The 18935-nt window shown below is 47.1% G+C and overlaps 1 protein-coding gene and 1 long non-coding RNA gene across 5 annotated transcripts; both read right to left on the minus strand.

The window, feature by feature from the left end:
- Positions 1-312: 312 nt before the first annotated feature.
- On the minus strand, positions 313-13932 carry BORA (BORA aurora kinase A activator). Of its 3 annotated transcripts, none has more exons than XM_061552732.1 (12): positions 13849-13932; positions 11692-11872; positions 10868-10974; positions 10361-10406; positions 9744-9828; positions 8305-8370; positions 7740-7796; positions 7087-7307; positions 5941-6061; positions 4029-4885; positions 2187-2240; positions 313-1679 (listed from the first exon to the last, which is right to left on the minus strand). In XM_061552732.1, the coding sequence occupies exons 1-12, from the start codon at positions 13905-13907 to the stop codon at positions 1605-1607; spliced, it is 1929 nt and encodes a 642-aa protein (XP_061408716.1). In that variant the 5' UTR covers positions 13908-13932; the 3' UTR covers positions 313-1604. The 3 variants fall into 3 exon arrangements, with proteins under 3 accessions (XP_061408716.1, XP_061408717.1, XP_061408718.1); XM_061552733.1 differs by having other exon boundaries at positions 13839-13870; XM_061552734.1 differs by lacking the exon at positions 13849-13932 and adding an exon at positions 13252-13281.
- Positions 13933-15831: 1899 nt separating this feature from the next.
- Positions 15832-18864, minus strand: LOC133343298 (uncharacterized). Of its 2 annotated transcripts, none has more exons than XR_009755235.1 (4): positions 18557-18864; positions 17659-17708; positions 16944-16991; positions 15832-16455 (listed from the first exon to the last, which is right to left on the minus strand). It is a non-coding gene; the product is annotated as an uncharacterized LOC133343298 (long non-coding RNA). The 2 variants fall into 2 exon arrangements; XR_009755236.1 differs by having other exon boundaries at positions 17659-17731.
- Positions 18865-18935: the final 71 nt, after the last annotated feature.

The raw sequence follows: 18935 nt of genomic DNA on the forward strand, positions 1-18935 counted from the left end.
AACTGGTGAGGAAAGCAGAAAGAGCAAATACCAGATTCGAGGGGTGAAATATCGAGAGAATAGTAGTTGACCCAGAACACACCCTGCAGAGCACCGACACCGAGAGGGGAGGGGGACATGGAGTAATTGAAGAAGACTGCGGATTACGAGACTTGAGCAGGTCGCGTCTGAAAGAGGGCTAATAGGTAGGTCAGTGGCAAAACAAGTTGTTCGTTAAAAAGATTTCACCTGTATAATCTATCGAGATGGAACATCCCATGTGCAGCGGTGTGCAGGGCGTCAAATGACTCATGCATAACACGACGACACGTGTACAGGTTTACTTCGCTTTATGCGGGAGATGGATTTCAAAAAAGCGTGCACAAAGCGAAACCGCACGAGACAGCTGCCTTCCGAGTCGTGCACACAGTACACATGGTACACACACACACACACGGTACACACACACAGTACACACGGTACACACACACAATATACACGGCACACACACGCACAGTATACACACAGTATACATAGTACACACACACAGTATACATGGTACACACAGTACACACGGCACACACACGCACAGTATACACACAGTACACACACAGTATACACAGTACACACACACAGTATACACGGTACACACACACACACAGTACACATGGTACTCACACACACACACAGTATACACGGTACACACACACAGTATACACGGTACACACACACAGTATACATGGTACACACACACAGTACACACACACAGTATACATGGTACACACACACACAGTATACATGGTACACACACACACACAGTATACACGGTACACACACACACAGTATACATGGTACACACACACACAGTACACACGGTACTCACACACAGTACACACGGTACACACGGTACACACACAGTACACACGGTACACACAGTATACACGGTACACACACACACACGGTACACACACAGTACTCACACACACAGTATACATGGTACACACACACAGTACACATGGTACACACACACAGTATACACGGTACACACCACACACAGACCACACACACACAGTATACACGGTACACACACACACACACACAGTATACATGGTACACACACACAGTACACACACAGTATACATGGTAGACACAGTACACACGGTACAGTTTTGTTCCACGTCCGACCGCACAGCGACATAAGAGTGGATTCAAGCCGCAAATAAGTGCAATCACACAAACCGAACCAGCATGAAGCGAGGGAAATCTATATATCTTAAACCTCGCACCTATACACACAGGACCGTAAATACAACGAACATGAGACCACAGTAAAACACATTAACTATAGATTAACGAACCGTGCCTATTCATACACTTAATTAAAATCTGGGCAAGTTGGTCAGTTACTTAAAATGAATGTTTATTGTTTTAAAATAAACTTAAAATCAACAATATATTTCACTCGTGCAGTAATAATCAGGAGTGAGCGAGTGGTTTTATACAAATAAACGATTCGTGTTCAAGTTCAGGATTTCATAACACCATAATCAAGTAGTCGAGGCAAAACGTTGATGGCCCATCTTGATGGGGATTGCATCGTGCTGTAGCCGAGGCATCCGGTGCAGTCAGTGGCATGGATTGCTCTTGCCGTCCGCAGTGGCACACGCGCAGCACAGGTCCACTTCCATGTTGGACACATCCTTGCAAGAAGCACAAAGTGAAACGGGGCCATGAGTAGTGATTTACATCACATTCAGCAGGAAAGTGACTGCATGCATGTGGTGATGGGCAATAGTGGTTAGCACACTGCAGCCTTGGGAACGGTGGAGACCGTGCACTGCTCTACGGCCCAAGTCCAATTCATGACCACGGACAACACCAGCGAAGATAGGAATTCGAACTTGTTCTGGTCTTCACTTAGGTCAACAAGTATGAGTACAGCAAATCCCCGCCTAACGTGGAATGCCGGTGACGTGGCCCAGTGGCAGAGGTTCGTGGTTAGATTCCGGCAACCCGCCCTGGATAATACCATGGTGTGCACGTTTAGCAGAAGATATTCCGTAAGAAAAAAAACGCGTTAAAACGAAACCGTGTAGTTTGAACGCTACTCGTTAAACAGGAATTTACTGTACAGGGTTCGGTGTGAATACAGCCTAAGATGGTTGAACCCAAAGATCCACAGGCCTAAACACTTTCACAGTGCTTACCTTGACTTTAATCTCCTCCTCAGTCATGTGGTAGGTAGAGTATCCACTGTCAACCTGGACAAAAATCAAAGCAAATGGTAATTCGAGTTTTAGTTGGACAAACATCCCAATATAGGACCACAGAGCTTGGGCAATCTGAATCATGCTCTCGAAGCAAATAAAGACTGTGCATGTTATACATTCTGCGTAATTATTACCATAAGAACAACTATTATTATTATCATTACTACTATGCTTGTTTATCCAGGAAAACTTCAGTCTCAAAACTCTTTTGTCAGGAGGGTCTTGCCAAAGTTTTCACAAGAGTGTGATGCTGCTACATAGATGAACTATTCCGAGACACTATCCACGGCGGCGGAACTAATTTCCAGAATCAACTCCCTTTAAGAGAATGGCCGAGCTGTTGGTATTGGCATTCGCACCGAGGAGATCAAAGCGTGAAAAAGATCGCCTCACGAAAAGGAAGAGCTATGTCTTGTGCTTAACAGCTACCAATGCACGACCGGACACCTGAACACCAATGCTTGTGAACGGTCTGTATGTGCTCGCCGGAACAGCCCCAACAGATGATATACAGAGCAGTCGCAAGCAACATGGAATGATCAAGACGGGACTGAGGACGTTAGACATCCGCTAGGTGGCCACACTGCAGCTGTAAGCTGCCTGAATTGAGGGAAGTGTGCTTCCTAGCCACAACAGATTTGCTTAAAAAATTACCCCTGGCTGCACACGACTGGAAATATGAACACAACAGGATACATAATGACTACAGACGCCATAATGCTGCCCAACACCTCTCTGCCGGCACAGAGAAAGATCGGCTCAACGTGGATATGTTTTAATGGGCTTTGAACAGGAGTGGACAGATCAAGAGTCAACGTGCGGGAGTGGGGCTACTCTAGCAACACTGCGGTGAGACACGGATCGTGGAGCATCGACTGTCCTGTCGGCTCCTGGAGGAGCCGTGCACCCTGAAGGACCTCGCCAGGGCTACAGACCGGGCCACACCACCACTAAGTGCCAGATACTGGACAAACGTACGACTGTGGTGCTGGCAGCACGCAAGGCGGAGGTGGTGCTACATGTGATCCCAGTTGAGTAATTTGCAGCAATTCTTTCTCTATGGCAAAGCCATGGGGAGAGATTAATGATGAGTAAGGTATTTGAAAAGACAGCGGTACACCAGAGACAGTCAAGATTTAACCGCCTCTACGGGGAGGGTTTCCACACAACCATTAGATCTGTTAACAGACTCCGAGACAGGAGGGCTCATCTGATCGAGCCGCTCACTTCTCTGAGGAGATGCCGCGACACCGAGGTAATACCGATCGCCTTATTTCTGTTTGCATTCTGACCACAAGTGTTGTGGTGAATACAGACATAATTAGCCGAGGTATTCTTAGCTCTGTGATCTTGCATTTACTTGCAAATTCCATCTCTAGCCCGCCTCCTCCAAGCATATGTAATCTTGCGGCTCTGCATTTGGCTCAAGCAGCTCTCTCGCTATATTTCTCTCAACGGTCCGCCGGCTGTATTTCTTTACCCGAGGATGATCGCTTGTGTTGCGATCGAAACGTCGTGTTTTTTTTTTACCTTTTTATTATTTTCTATCTACGTGACTTTACCGAAAGAACCAAAGAATAGGAGACAGTGAAGTTGCATGAGAGGTGAAGTGTGACAATTCATAGCGGTTATTGGAGGCTACCAGAGACGCTTCCCCTGCTGTGAGGCACAAGTGTCGCCACTGCAGCAACACCCTGCCGCCTCGCACACAATTCTCAACGATAATGCGACGCCGGTGGTTAAAGTCAACCGTGTGGATGTTTTGCGTTGAGGTACCACCTCGTTGGGAAGACAACTGCTCTCAGCCTGGGGTTGGAGGAGCACAAGCGCCCTGGCGGCACTCGGAGGTGGTGGCCAGTCGTCCGCTCCGGTCACCTCCATGGGGACGCCAAAAGCATCGTCATCATCGTCGCACAACCTTTTCCGGGTGCTCAAATCCCACAGCAGTGGAGCCCTGCCATCGTTACAACGTCCTCCATTGCAGCCCAAGTCATCGGTTTCAGTCAGCGGACAAGATTTTACTTTTTTTTTTAGTTCCGGTTCGTTTTCAAAGCGTGCTCCGGAAGCGTTGGAAGCAACATCCAGTAAGTGTGTCCCGGCGTTGTACGTGCTGCTCATTATTTCAGGCAACTTCAGCTCTCCGGTCAGTTGTGCTTCTATGCTGAATTCAGCTTCTTGCACATTTACAGTTCTGTTTCCTTGAGAGAAATCCGCACACGCGTACTTCTGGGAAGAGAATGGATCTCCATTGCTCTTGTGAACATTTATTGTTGAAAAGCTCAAATCTTTAAGCCCGTGAGCTTCATTGTCCCCGGCATCATCAGTGACATGCTCACTCGACAATTTTTGCAATTTTACTGAAGCAATAGGCGAGATAATTTCCAACATCTGAGGACATGCCGCAGTGGCATGAGGAGGAGACTGTGAGCGTGGCGAAGATGGACTGTCCCACTGTTGTGTCTGCTGGAGAGGTTCTGGACTGGTCCATTCTGGTTTTCGTAAAGAAGGGTACTTGGTGACAATTTGGGAATTTGGAGCGTTCCAGTGGGGGTTGTCAAGGCGAGAATTTGTAGGTGATGGCGAGAGATGGTGAGTCCACTTCTCCTCAAAGGGAGATAGAGCAGCTGCCATTTCCTCTAAAAACAAGAAGGTTGTGGGGAAAGAAAACACACGTCACGTTTCGTCTCTCGGCATGAATTTGATGAAAAGCATTTAACTATAATAAACGGTCAGATGTATTATCATGATCCCGATTATCGCCGTTTTACAACGTCAAGTGCGCGTTCACACTACGCGTTTTCGCTTCCACGCGGTTCTTTTACAGAACGTTTTTAGCTTAACGCGGGGCGCGCTGCTATAACGCAAGGAGTCTAGCGCGTGACGGACTACTTTTCTGAGCAGCGTGGGTGTTGGCAGCATTGTTCGGTGATGTTGGTACTGTAGCACTGATACTGTAGGAGTGGTACTGTAGCAGTGATACTGTAGGAGTGGTACTGTAGCACTGATACTGTATGAGTGGTGTTGTAGGAGTGATACTATAGGAGTGGTGCTGTAGGAGTGGTGTTGTAGGAGTGATACTATAGGAGTGGTGCTGTAGGAGTGGTGCTGTAGGAGTGGTGCTGTAGGAGTGATGGGTGCTGTGATACACGGCATGCCTGCCTCTTCCTCAGTCTTTGTTCCGGCATCTTTGTGTGGAGCATCATCTGACTCCCTCATCTTCTTCACTCGCCACATCTCTCACACACTTTTTATTGATTTTAATTACTGTCACACCTAACATATTTATAGAAAATACCAGAGGTGGGACAAAGTCATTGTTATGCAAGTCCAAGTCGAGTCTGAAGTCATCAAATTCATGACTCGAGTCTGACTCGAGTCCAAGTCACATGACTCGAGTCCACACCTCTGGAAAATACTATATAAAATTACGGAAAGGGACAGCATCCCCACCTTTACCATTATTAAGGGAAAATGACTCCCGCTTAACGCGGCAATTTTCAGGAAAGCAACCCCCCAGGGTTAAGCAGGGACTAGCTATACATTACGTGTATATCCATACACTCACGGTATAATCCAGGGCGGGTTGTCGGATTCGAACCACAAACCTCTGCCATCAGAGGCGAACGCACTACCACTGGGTCACGTCAATGGCTATAAAATTGTGTGGGGTGCTGAAGAGCTGTGCCGGTACCGTGGATGCGAATGGGAGAGGGGAGGCTGGAGGCCTCTCCATTCCTAGCGCCAGGCGAGTCTGGCGTGCACACGCACCGTGGGGCGTCGCTGGCCTGGATGGGGCTCGATGAAAGCTGTTTCTGAAATGCAAAAGCCCTTGTATTATTTTTTTCTCGTTGTTAAGAATCTTTCAAATGTTATGTTGAGTTTCAGTTATAATGTTGACGATGGCCCTTTGAGTGGCAGATTTGTGCCCGAATGGCAACACCACGTGTGTGTAAACAAAGAAAACTTGACTTGCCCACCCGCCCTCCTTTGTCTTCCCAGTGGTGGTTTTCTACACACCACATCTCACCATCTCCAGGTGATTTGCTCGTTAGTTTCGATATGGTCTCTTTGTTTACGAAAGTTCCTGTGATTGACACCATTGCAATCATTGAAGATTTGGTCCAACAAGGACTGAATTCTGATGTACCGGCCCTGGTGAGACACTGCCTCACCAACACTTACTTCACCTGGAATGGAACATTCTACAAACAAGTTGAAGGTACCCCAATGGGTTCTCCATTATCTCCAGTTGTAGCCAATGTTTTCATGGAAAAATTTGAGACAGATGCCATCCAGGCATCCAATCTACGTCCGTCCTTGTGGAAGAGGTACGTAGACGACACGTTCGTCATCTGGCCACATGGCTGACCAGCTCTGAACCAATTCCTCAACCACACCAATTCCATACACCCAGCCATCAAATTCACCATGGAGGTGGAAAAGGATGGCAAGTTACCATTCTTGGATGTTTTAATTGAAAAGATACCAGATGGCTCAATGGGACACAATGTCTACAGGAAAACTACGCATACGGATGGGAAACTAAGTGACATGTCTTGGACCGTGTTCATGAACATAAATCAGATCTGAAACACGGTAGGACCAATACCTCGGCCGTGGCTGATCATTGTTTTAATGAGGTGGGCTCACACGAAATTGATTTATCTAAGACGAAGGTACTTTACAAGCCCACTGGCTATCAACAAAGATTCGTTCATGAAGCCATCCAGATATATAGACACAGACACAATTTCTGGACATGTGTGGAAAAAATTTTCATAGCTCATCGGATTCCTTTTCCAGTCTAAATAAAGATGCTGATTATGAAATCACATACCGTGCTGTGTGTAGTCCCCTGTTCAGATGAACGATCCTTTGTTTGCTCTATAGCTGATGGAGAGGAGCTCCAGCGGTTTGTTTGAAAGTGCGGCGGGGTGTAGACAGACTGGGCTGAACTGTCGCATGAGTTTTCTTCTGAATTGTCCACAAAGAGCTTCCTCCGCAAGGAGAGTCCACTGCCATCACTACAAACGCTGTCCTCACGGCGCCGAAAGTCCGCTGCACACAAATACACAACAGATTCTTGTTGACATTGACCTGCATTGGCCCCGAACGGGAATCTAACTTGGGTCGCCAGCATCGTAGCACAACGCGCTTACCACTACACTACCGCTCCCCACAACAATACACTCGCGCACTCATCCACAGGCTCATTCATTGACACTCATTAACCCACTCACTTGCTCACCACTCAAACACCACACCGTTCTTATAACATTCCTAATGTCGATAAACGTGTTTACTATTATCTATTACAACTTGAACGATGCCATTTGTTACTAGCCTCTTGGGGTTATTGGACCCTTTGGCCTGTGCTCAGCATGTGTAAATTAACACAAATACATAATAAAGAAAATTATTAATATAAGACCTCGCAGTTCACTGCAGTAGCTATGTGCGTGTTTGTGATGCGTGCGTGCGTCCACTCACCCAACAGCGCTTCCAGGTCAAACCCCACTGGCAGGGAAATTGATGTTTGGCATGCCACTGCACACACACACAGTTTCAAACAAAGTTATTAGCACTACAAACACACTCATTCATTCACGACGTAATAAGATAAATAAAAACACTCCTAAGGACAGCCGCAACATTTTTTTAGATTATGGCTGAGCTCTCAATCACAGCTCACTGAATATATGAACGGTTATGAGATAATGCGACCCAGTGGCTTAGCGGCTGTGCAAAGGAGCGGATCACAATCGCAAGATTCTGAGTTCAAATCCTGATTGGAGGTTGATTCAGCCCATCATACCTGTGAGGGTCGATAAAATAGATACAACTTTTCTGGGAAGTCAACAGTGGTTGGCCTATGGATAGACTCGCCCTCACCATAAGAACAGGGAATTTCCACCACTGGCTCTGGACTGTAAAAAGGAGATGTGCACTCATTTGCTCATTTGAGCAAGAAATCACTTTGATTTTTAGCCAAGAGAGTGATGGCCAAGAGGCACGTCACTGTGTTTGAGCTTGCGTGTGCGTTTGTGTGCATTACCGTCGCATGTTTTGCTAAGGTTTGTTGAGGATTTTGCGGTAGGTGACTCCTTCAGCGGATCCATGGCTTTGAGAAAGAAACACGCCATCATAAACCAAACGCGTACAAATTCGGTGACACGTAAATCTTAACACAACATAACCGTGAGCATCGATGTGAAGACTCCAAGTAAAAAAAATAAGCAAATAACACTCCGAAACGACAGAAATAGCAATGGAAACATCCGGGCATGGTGGGCGACGATGAGGAATTAAGACTGGGCGGAGGAGGTTGCAGTGGGAGAGGCCCAGGACAAGATTTAGGCATACACCAAGTAAGCTACAGCTTAGGGCCTCACATTATGAGGGGCCTCTAAACACGAAAACATAATTCAAAGTTTCAAGTTTTACATAATCGGTTGAAAAGTAAAGAGGATATGGAAAATGGCAGCACAGTAACAACACAGGTGACTCTCCAATTTCTCTGTCAGACAGCAATGTTGCAATAGATTTTCTGAAAACTGAATAGAGAATATAAAAAGTTAACGGTGCAGCATTGCATCTGCTTGCTGACATGCCAGTACCGGCGGAAGGGCCTCCACTAGAGGGAGCTATAGAGAGCCCCTCTACAGGGTATTTGGCCTTACTCCTTCTATGCTGGCCACAAATCCTGTGAGAGAAGAGAGTACCCACACTTTACTCCTCTGCACGCGACCTGCCGATGGACCGTGGTGCACAAATGTATACTACTGGGTGGACTGAGGCGGTCAGGTGGATTTAAGAAATCTGCACCGTTATTTATACTGCTGAGTCAACCATTACCCCATGCCATAATTCTCTCCACCTCACCTCAACAAAATACATATTATAATAATGGTGATGATACGGATGGAGTTTGAAAATGTCAACTGTAAACATTCAACATATTGACAACAGCTGTTGGCTTTTTTTGAAATGGGTTCGCAGGTTATTGAAAAAAAAAGATTTAACATTGTTGTTTTAAACAGTTCTGGACCGAATAAAGGAAGACATGAAGACGGTCAACGCATCCCCTGAAGATGCCCTGGACCGAGCCAAATGGAGAAGACAATGCCGAAAAGCGGACCCTGCGCCACAGCGGGAACAACGCTAGGAAGAAGTTTTAAACAGTTCTAAACCAACAGTATGCTCTCCCTAATGTGTTGTAATGCGATAGCTCAACAACAGACTATGGCGCAGAGATGTGTGGGCGGAAACGCGGTCACTGAGAACGAGAGGAAGGCCAAGGATTGGGACGCTGGAGAAGGTGAAGGGGCCGTTTGTAGAAATGAAGCGAAGGTCAGAGGGCAGAGGGGGATGGGGACGATGTCAGCCAAGGACCTGCCGCTAAGGCACAGCACAAAAGAAAATGTGATGGTCGAGCTTTGCAGAGACTGGTGAAGGAGAAGGCGCCGAGCGGTGTGGTGTGTGCTACTGCCTCACGTGAGTTTGCGTATTGCTTGCGTGCCGGCGGTTTGTTGTCACTCTGCGTCCATGGCGATGGGACGATTGTTCCTCTGGAGAAAAACTACACGAGCACACGTCGCCTGTTCATGGCATTTCCACAAACATGTCTCGCATGGCACCAGGAAACCAACCACTCATCATCGTAAACACCAATAAATAACAACATAACAATTTCTACTCATAAGTGTGATAACATTTTGAGTAAAATATGTCATACTTCCACATTTCTCAATCGATGCACACTGCCAGCTATGGCATCAATCGTAACGTGGACATTCAATAAGAAAATAGAAAAAAGATAAAGATTGCATAAAGCAGCATGGAGAAATGGAATAGCACTCCGAGACTGAAAGAGGAACGCACTTATATGGAACAAACATAAATGAGTTGCATGTTATTGACCACTGAGGAAATTCCGCAGGCTTAAACAGAGCCCAACGTGAGTAGCACAGTGATAGGTGAGGGGTGAGACTGGAGATGGACTGGCGCGTAAAGAAGAAAAATGTAACTAGAGAGATAGAGCGCTAACAGCACGTGTGGATACAACAGGTTTCATAGCATGGGAAGTGCATACAATGCACAATTATACAAACCTGCTCAATTTCCAGCTGGGTTTTTTCTTCAAGTTCTTGATCCAAGCTGAATACATGAAAAACAAATTATAATTCAGTACACATCATGTCAGAAAGCAATTGACACAACAAGGAAATTAAAGAAACCAAGACAACCGGGCCATGTAGAGACAGGAATGATGTCAGAGCCAAAGAGACGGGGCCAGAGATCAAGGAATATCCATAGAGAGACAGGGCCATAGCGAGCGACAGGGAGCTACAGAATGCACGGCACACCGCCGTGCGTGCAATGCAGCCTCGCACCGCGTCCGTCCACATGTATTCAGTCTACCTGCAGGACTGATCCAGCTCAGTGTGGATCCAGCTAGCCAGGGTTTTACGGTAACTTTCATTTAGATTTACAGAACGTCACCCCATAGTGAACAGGAATTTCACAATTAAACAATAAACGTGATAACCCAATTACACGACCGTGCATAGACATTTTCCAAGAAGCACACAGCAACAAAAGTGCACGGCAATACCCACCTGACCGTGCTTAGGTACAGAGCTTGTCGTTGTATTTCCTCAGGATGGATGTCAGCTGGTTTAAGATTGGCCATTTGGTCTATGGACCATCGAAATCGTGCCGGTGTCTACGAAGACAAAAACAAAGATACCCGATATAGCCTTAACAGACTGTTGTGGCAAGTGCTTTTAGCAAGCACCTATGAAGGTTGGCACGGTAAACGAGAGCGTGGGTGGCCAGCACTATGCCCAACTGCCTTTGTCTCCCAAGTGACGATGTTTACACACCACACCAAGTACTCATTTGAGGCTGAGTCTACCTAGGGGAGGCCCAGAACCAGTTCAAATATTCGTCCACTAGTGTTGGCCGTGAGCTGTAATCGAACCTGGGTCATAGCCGGGTTTGTAACAGTGTGGTGTCTACACACACCCGCACGCAAACAAGTAACCACCAATCTGCCAGTAGTTACACAATGTGACACGTTACATTAAGTTACAATATAATCTGAGCATTATCAAGTTTTTAAGATGCTTAAGTGCAAGTAGGGCAATGTTATTTTTTCATGGCACTTTAAAACAAGGATAGACTGCATTTTGAATTACAATTGACAAAAGTAACAAGTTTGCTACGTATCCTCTAGCAATGAGGAAAAAGAGTGACAGCTTTTAAATATGCAACAGAAAAAAACGTGTTTTCTGGGTGGCGCAGTCATAACACTGGTGCCTCACAGCAAGGGCCTGGGGTCGATTCCCGACTTGGGCGCCTTTCCTTGTGGAGTTTGAGTGTTCTCTACCCTGTTGTGCAAGGGTTTCCACCGAGTTCCACCGTGTGTGTATATCCAAACCTTTTTTGCAGAGTTGGTTGATGGAGTGCTGATTTTGAAGGTGCACGTATTTGGACTGAGCGCATGATTAGCGAGAAACCCCGGGAACTCAAATGGGTTGACAACCGTCTCGTGCAGATCATCACCAGCTCCGGCACCCGCACTGCCACACACATCTCTGCTCGACTGAGGACTCTCCATTCTGTGGGAATAGAGACGAGCAGTCCCAGCAATGAGCCGCCGTGGCACAACCGTACGACAGACACGGCTGTCAAGGGTGGCGAGGAGTTCACCGCTCGTTCACAAGTCCAACTGCAGTGGCTACTCCGTCTACTTCACATTTCATATGAAAGATCCCAAGATGTTATTCAAGAAGAGTAGATTATTGTGCATCAGTATCATGCTGCAAATTTTAAAAATTACCCGCAAATTATTCACTTGGGATAACATACAGCAGCAATAATCGCCCCCTACTAGAAGACTAATGCCCACTTACAGGTCAGGTGCCGAGTCCTCTTGAGTCACAGAGGAACAGTTGCCACTAAAAGTGCCCTTTCAAAAGGTTGAGATCGAATGTAAAACGCTGCGAGACGTCCCGACGTCATTATCATCTGTGTGAGCAGCGTTACGTCTGTTTCTTTGTAACCGGAGTTGCTGGTAATTGTCCTCGGTAACAAAGCCGTCCAGGAGCATACACGAGCCAAGCTGGGCCGAACAGTCCACGATATATGTGGTGCAACTGTTCTATATGTATGTTGAACTTCTTTCGCGCCATGTCACCAAACGTGCTAATCGGGGGCTCTGTATCTGTGCCTAAAATTAATGTTTTTGAAAGAGCGCCCTTTACGCTCTCGGTGTTTTAAATAAAGATTCTGATTTAACAAACACGACAATTGTTTCTGAATATTGCGTCTGGATGTAAGCCAATTGGCTGATGGACTAAAGAGAAGCATGTCGCTAATATCGGCGACAGATGCGGCTGGCTCTGAGCACGAGCCCCTGAAGTGGAACCCAGACGACCGCGAGCCTGGCGCTCTCGCCTGCCGAGCCAGACGAGTTGGGGGGCACCTCCTCCTCCTCGCCTGCGCTCAACCTGCCGGGGTGGCGGGTCTCACTGGAGCTCCACACCCGCCATGGCACACAGACACACACACCTCGGACACACACCGACTGCGCTGCCGAGGTGGCTGGTTGGGGCTCAGAGGGCCACAGGAAGGTCACAATACAAAGGCAGCAGCAAGGCGACACACCGCCCACACGCAATCCGCGCAGCGACCGGGTGGTCGCTTTGTTCATTCATTCAGCAGGTGACAGCTCCGAGAAGAAGAGGCAGTTTAGATCGACATGTTGATACACCCTCTGCAGGGCATGAAACAGATGTGGCCCGAAAGAGGATACAGAGGCATACTAAAGTGACGTGAAACGTTGTTAAATGAGATATTGTGGGGGAATTTCGGATGAATTTGTTTTATAATAATCGGTACCGATACCCAAATTAAGCGCTCTGCATGGCGCACTGCAGCGCCTCACAGCCCATGGGGGGGGGGGGGGGCCTGGGAGGTGCAAAGCCGCCTCACTCACCTCAGCCTCACCTCACCACCTACTCACCCCTACTCACGTCCACCTCAACCTCACACTATATACACGACATTATTTACTACCGCAACATACGCTATACTGTACACCGCCTTACACTGTACACTACACACTACTATACACTATAAATAAAAAAAGTACACAAATACCCTCACTCAGCATTCCACCCCCCTCACTAATTCACCCACCTCACTCACCACTCCACCCTTCACTCACCACTCCACCCTTCACTCACTCCCTCAATCATCCCCTCACTCACCACTTCACTTCCACACTCACCCAATCATCACTCCACCCGACACTCTCCACTCCTCAATCACCCCCACACACACTCACCCCCACACACACTCACCCCCACTCACACACACACACCACCCCACACCGACTCACCACTCACCCCCACACTCACTCACCCCCACACTCACTCACCCCCACACTCACCACCCCACACTCACCCCCACTCACCACCCCACACTCACCCACACATTCACCTCCACACACTCACCCACTCACCCCCACACACTCACCCACTCACCCCCACACACTCACCCACTCACCACTCACCCACTCACCCCCACTCACCCATCTCTCAGCCCCCGCTTCGTTACAAAGACGCGCAGCTGTCGCGTCGCTTCCCGCATTCAAACAACGCCGGGTCACCCGCCCAGCCCCAGCCAATCACAGCGCTCGCCACGCCCACAAACCCCAAGCCACAGCCAATCACAGCACTCGCCCCGCCCACGTATTACATTGGGCCAATCAGCGGCGCGGATACAAAATTTAACGAGGACCCACGCCGAGAGACGTCACCAACAGATGCCCGACAAGAGCCCCGCCCCCCACGTGACGAGCGCGCCTGCCAATCAGCCGCAACCAGCGGTGGGACGCGCCCACGTGGCACAGCCCCCCAACACGTGCTTACTGAATTCAGAGGAAATGTTCAACTCCTGCATACGGAGAGTTCTGCAATAATACCCAAAACACGTTTGTTCTCCGTACATGCGCTGAATAAAACGTGTGATGTGTAGCTGTTGAAAATGCGTTCGTTTGCAGCTTAGCGCTACGGATCTTTACCAGTTGTCATAGATCGTAATGAGGCCAGACGATGTCTCCTCCCTTCGGGTTCCGTGTTAACCACCGAGGCTCATTGGGTTTGAGTGTTAACCACCGAGGATCAGTGGGTTTGAGTGTTAACCACCGAGGATCATTGGGTTTGAGTGTTAACCACCGAGGCTCATTGGGTTTGAGTGTTAACCACCGAGGCTCATTGGGTTTGAGTGTTAACCACCGAGGATCATTGGGTTTGAGTGTTAACCACCGAGGATCAGTGGGTTTGAGTGTTAACCACCGAGGCTCATTGGGTTTGAGTGTTAACCACCGAGGATCAGTGGGTTTGAGTGTTAACCACCGAGGCTCATTGGGTTTGAGTGTTAACCGAGGATCATTGGGTTTGAGTGTTAACCACCGAGGCTCATTGGGTTTGAGTGTTAACCACCGAGGATCATTGGGTTTGAGTGTTAACCATCGAGGATCAGTGGGTTTGAGTGTTAACCACCGAGGCTCATTGGGTTTGAGTGTTAACCACCGAAGCTCAGTGGTGTTGTTAAGAGGGTCATTGGGTTTGAGTGTTAACCACCGAGGCTCATTGGGTTTGAGTGTTAACCACCGAAGCTCAGTGGTGTTGTTAAGAGGGTCATTGGGTTTGAGTGTTAACCACCGAGGCTCATTGGGTTTGAGTGTTAACCACCGAGGCTCAGTGGGTTTGAGTGTTAACCACCGAGGATCAGTGGTGTTGTTAAGAGGGTCATTGGGCCGCACCAGCAAGCAGGTATCTTTTTTTAAAGGATCCTAGAATTGGACGATGGAACCCAAATGGTGATTTTTGATTCATACTTTTAAGAAAGTTCCACTACAGCGCCAAATCTTGGTATTCAGTGCAGGGGATATCGATAACAACTCCGATAGTGTCAATATTGATGTGAAGCTTTCGTGACTGCAGGAATTCATACTTTTGTTCTTTCAATAAAGTCATGTCGATAGGAAAAATAACTAATAAATCACGTTTCGATAGCAACACAAGCCATCGTCTTCAGGTGAAAAATTAGATACAGCAGGTAGACTGCTGCTGAGGAAATGTAGCGAGAGCGCTGCTACAACCAAGGGTGATAAGACTTTGTAGTGGGTACCACCTAAGGGTAGTGGACGGGACTAGGGATGGATTTTGCAAGTACTGTAAATGTAATCGCAGAGAGGGTCGGGGTGAGTCGGCTCATCCGAGAGGGGAGCTGTCACAACGGGCGCAACGGACAGGAGTGAAATCTACAGAGTAAAAGGCAATAGCTATCAAACTTAGAAATGTAATGCAACTCAGTCGGCCTCTGTAAATTTCACCCCCCCCCCTCGGATTAGCCGACACCCACCCCGACCCTCTCTGCGATTACATTTACAGTACTTGCAAAATCCATCCCTAGTCCCACACATAGTGTCGTTTGTTGCTGGCCATGACACTGGGCCCGAGCTCAGCTGTGCGAAACAGGTGCTGGTGTTTGAACAATTACAAAATACTTGCAAAAGGAGCATTTATTGAAAACAACGTAACAGTGTATACCGATTGTACATCGCAATGGTGCAGCGCTGCCGATCACCATGACAAAGGTGCAGCTTCTCTGTGTTTTACCATGACAAAGGTGCATCTTCTCTTACTGTCTTTAGGATGGCGCCAGGTTTCTCACTTCATTGTTTACCCCTTTAACAATGGTTCTCTTTTGAGACCCATGAGATGTAATAGTTTAAATATTTCATTCTTGTCAAGGCCATTCTAATATCTGTATTAAGTTAGGGTTAAGCTAAGTTAAAATGTTCACCTCGAACATTGAATCAGTTTATTCAAAGTGGAATGACCGGTCATTTTATATACTTGTATATTTGTATAACTTGTATATTTAAGGGCCTTGAATTTATCTCAACTCATTGTTATGCATCCGTTTCATTGTATACATTCCTACCACCAATGCCATCTTTTGTAAACGCCTCGTGTTTCCTAGTTTTGCTTTTCACTTCCCTATATGTATGTTTATGCCTGTAATTGACCCCGTGTTAAGACTTCAGTAGAGGAATTGTGTTGACTCCATGTTCACCAATGACAAGGCTTGGATGCATTTTCTTTCATCTTCAAGACGTGGATATCACCTGCAATACAACACAGTTTGAATACTTAAAAATCCAAAACAATCACAAATCCATGAAATGCAAAGCACATGTAATATGGCGAGTCATTGAAACGGCACCATTTGTATTCTACCGCTGCTGTGGTGAAATTAGGGCTCATGTGCAAGGCTGCCACTGAAAGTTCTGCCACTGGTGGCAATGGCCTCAGTAGAGGGAGCTCTGGGGGGTATTTCACGCTGGCCCTAAGTCTGGAAGAGGTGACATTTCCCCAGCACGCGACCTGGCCATCAACTGTGGTGGACCCATACATATTGCTGGGCCGACAGAGGTGTAAGGACTTTAAGGAACTCTCACCATTGTTTCAACTGTCCCCCTGGAAAATGAAATATAATCAGATATGCTAAACGTTCCACTACTGCAGCAATCCATATTTTCAAGGATGTACTTCAAAATCAATACAAAAAATAAGCAGATAGAAGGGCATGTTGACTGCTTGGCTAAAGCCTCACCTTGGAATGTGAAACTTCGTGTGATTAAAATCTTTGAAGCTCCAGGATCTGAAAATAATTTAAAAACCTCGTTAGATATTACAGTTGAAATGTAATTTCGCAGACACGCCTTCACGTCTCTGCTTCAACTCAGATAGAAGACGTCTACACAAATATTCAGGTCAGACATTTTAGGCATCATCGAAGCAGAGTTTGGAGGAACACCTTTATTACAGGGTGTTTAACAGTAATTCAACACAAGCACATGATTTAAATGTATGGCAATTGTCCTAACTTGTTTTAGTTTAGCAACGGAGGTTGACTTTTCAATAATTACACAATACTCCAGTACAGCAATCCATGCCTAAAATTCATTTCGAGAAATTGTATATGTAGAAGATATGATTCAGCGTATTCAGATGTTTATTTAGCTGTAACTAGATTTGTTGCATTGAAATGTTTTAAAACAAAGTGTACATGCCACGTTTGGCTGTAACCAAGGTCCGTCACCCTTGCTCAAGAGGCAAAGTGACTCCACGTGTTTCAACGGGTTCATATTATGGTTAAATGAGACCGAGCCTGGGAGCATCTACATTTTGTAACGGGGCTTTATTTATTTATATACCACTCATCTCATGAAACTAACTATGGCTTGTCACGTGCAGGGGATGTAATTAAAAATAAATCAGAACTAAGTAAAGGAAAACGCGTTTTGACCGCTTGGGCAAAACCTCACCTTGGAACCTGCAACCTTCAGGCGATTGCAACCGACGACGACTCCAGAATCTTGAAAAATAATAATTTCAAAACTTCAAGTCAGACAAAAATGTAAATTAAATCTCGCAAGAATGTCTCAATGGCTGTGCTGCAACTCAGATGAAGGATGTCTACACAAATATTCAGGTCAGACATTTTAGGCATCATGGAAGCACAGCGATTGTAGAAAACCTCTCCTCCAGGTTGCAGATAAAGTTAGTGGGCGAGTGGAACCAGGGCACACGATTCACACTTAACGCAAGAATAAAAGCGTTATGTTAACTGCATTCTCGAAGAGTTCTGACATTTGGGGCAGGATTCTAAACAAAGAGAGAGCGTGTCCATCGTGCACATCAAATCAGCCGCACGGCCGACTGGGGAGTGCCATCGTTTAGGACGCATTGGTTAAGTTCAATACAATTAAACACTTCCGTTTTGACAGTCTCGGCAACAAAGTTAGGTTTACAGGTGAGCTTCGAGATGTTTATGGGCTAGGAATGTGAGACATAGGTCCCACACACGTACCAGACATTACACAACTCATTCTTTGGGTATTTCGATAAAGCCACGTAGATAGAAAAAATTAAAAACGATCATGTTTCGATCACAACGCAATCGTCATCAAGTGAAAAAAAAACCGTCGTGATATTTGTTCTATCTACGTGGCTTTACCGAAATACCCAAAGAATATGATTTGCTGCAGTCACGAAAGCTTTAAAGTCAAGATTACACAGCGCGTTTCCATTAGTACTGTACACGCACGTGCACACTGTACACGCACACGTGGCCGCCCCCTTCACAAAGTCGCGCGAACCAGCAGGGGGAAGTATGGCCAACAACTCGTCACACCCGGCGCAATGCCACTCACGATGCCGTACCTCAGTCGGGCTCCCCGCGTACCTCGGGGCTCATCGCAGCGGCCTCCAGCCGAGACAGAGCCCCGTCGCGTGCGTGGTGTTTGTGCGTATTAGACAGTGGAGTGTTGGGGCGTGCGAGTGTGCGGGGCGAGTGTCTGTGCGCACTGCAGAGTAGCGTGTGAGTGTGGCTGGCGAGCGAGTGTCTGTGCGCACTGCAGAGTAGCGTGTGAGTGTGTCGGGAGAGAGCGGGGTGAGGATTTGGGGAGAGCGGAACGAACCACGCTCTACCCTCTCCTCCATGGCGCCGCAACATGGCGGCCCCACCGTGAGTGACGTCATCGTGTGGAGCGCGATGACGTCACGCAAACGGTTAACAGTATGTTGGTAGCGCCGTGATCGC

This window comes from Lethenteron reissneri, chromosome 17, assembly GCF_015708825.2.
Source record: "Lethenteron reissneri isolate LAM-NWPU_2019-01 chromosome 17, ASM1570882v1, whole genome shotgun sequence".
Classification (NCBI taxonomy): Eukaryota; Metazoa; Chordata; class Hyperoartia; order Petromyzontiformes; family Petromyzontidae; genus Lethenteron; species Lethenteron reissneri.

Coding starts and splice junctions, on each gene's coding strand:
- BORA (XM_061552732.1), bottom strand. CDS start 13,907: ATGCGGGAAGCGACGCGACAGCTGCGCGTCTTTGTAACGAAGCGGGGG. Junction 7,308..7,739: donor TGACCTGGAAGCGCTGTTGG/GTGAGTGGACGC, acceptor ATTTGTGTGCAG/CGGACTTTCGGCGCCGTGAG. Junction 4,886..5,940: donor CTCTCCCATTCGCATCCACG/GTACCGGCACAG, acceptor TCTTGTTTTTAG/AGGAAATGGCAGCTGCTCTA.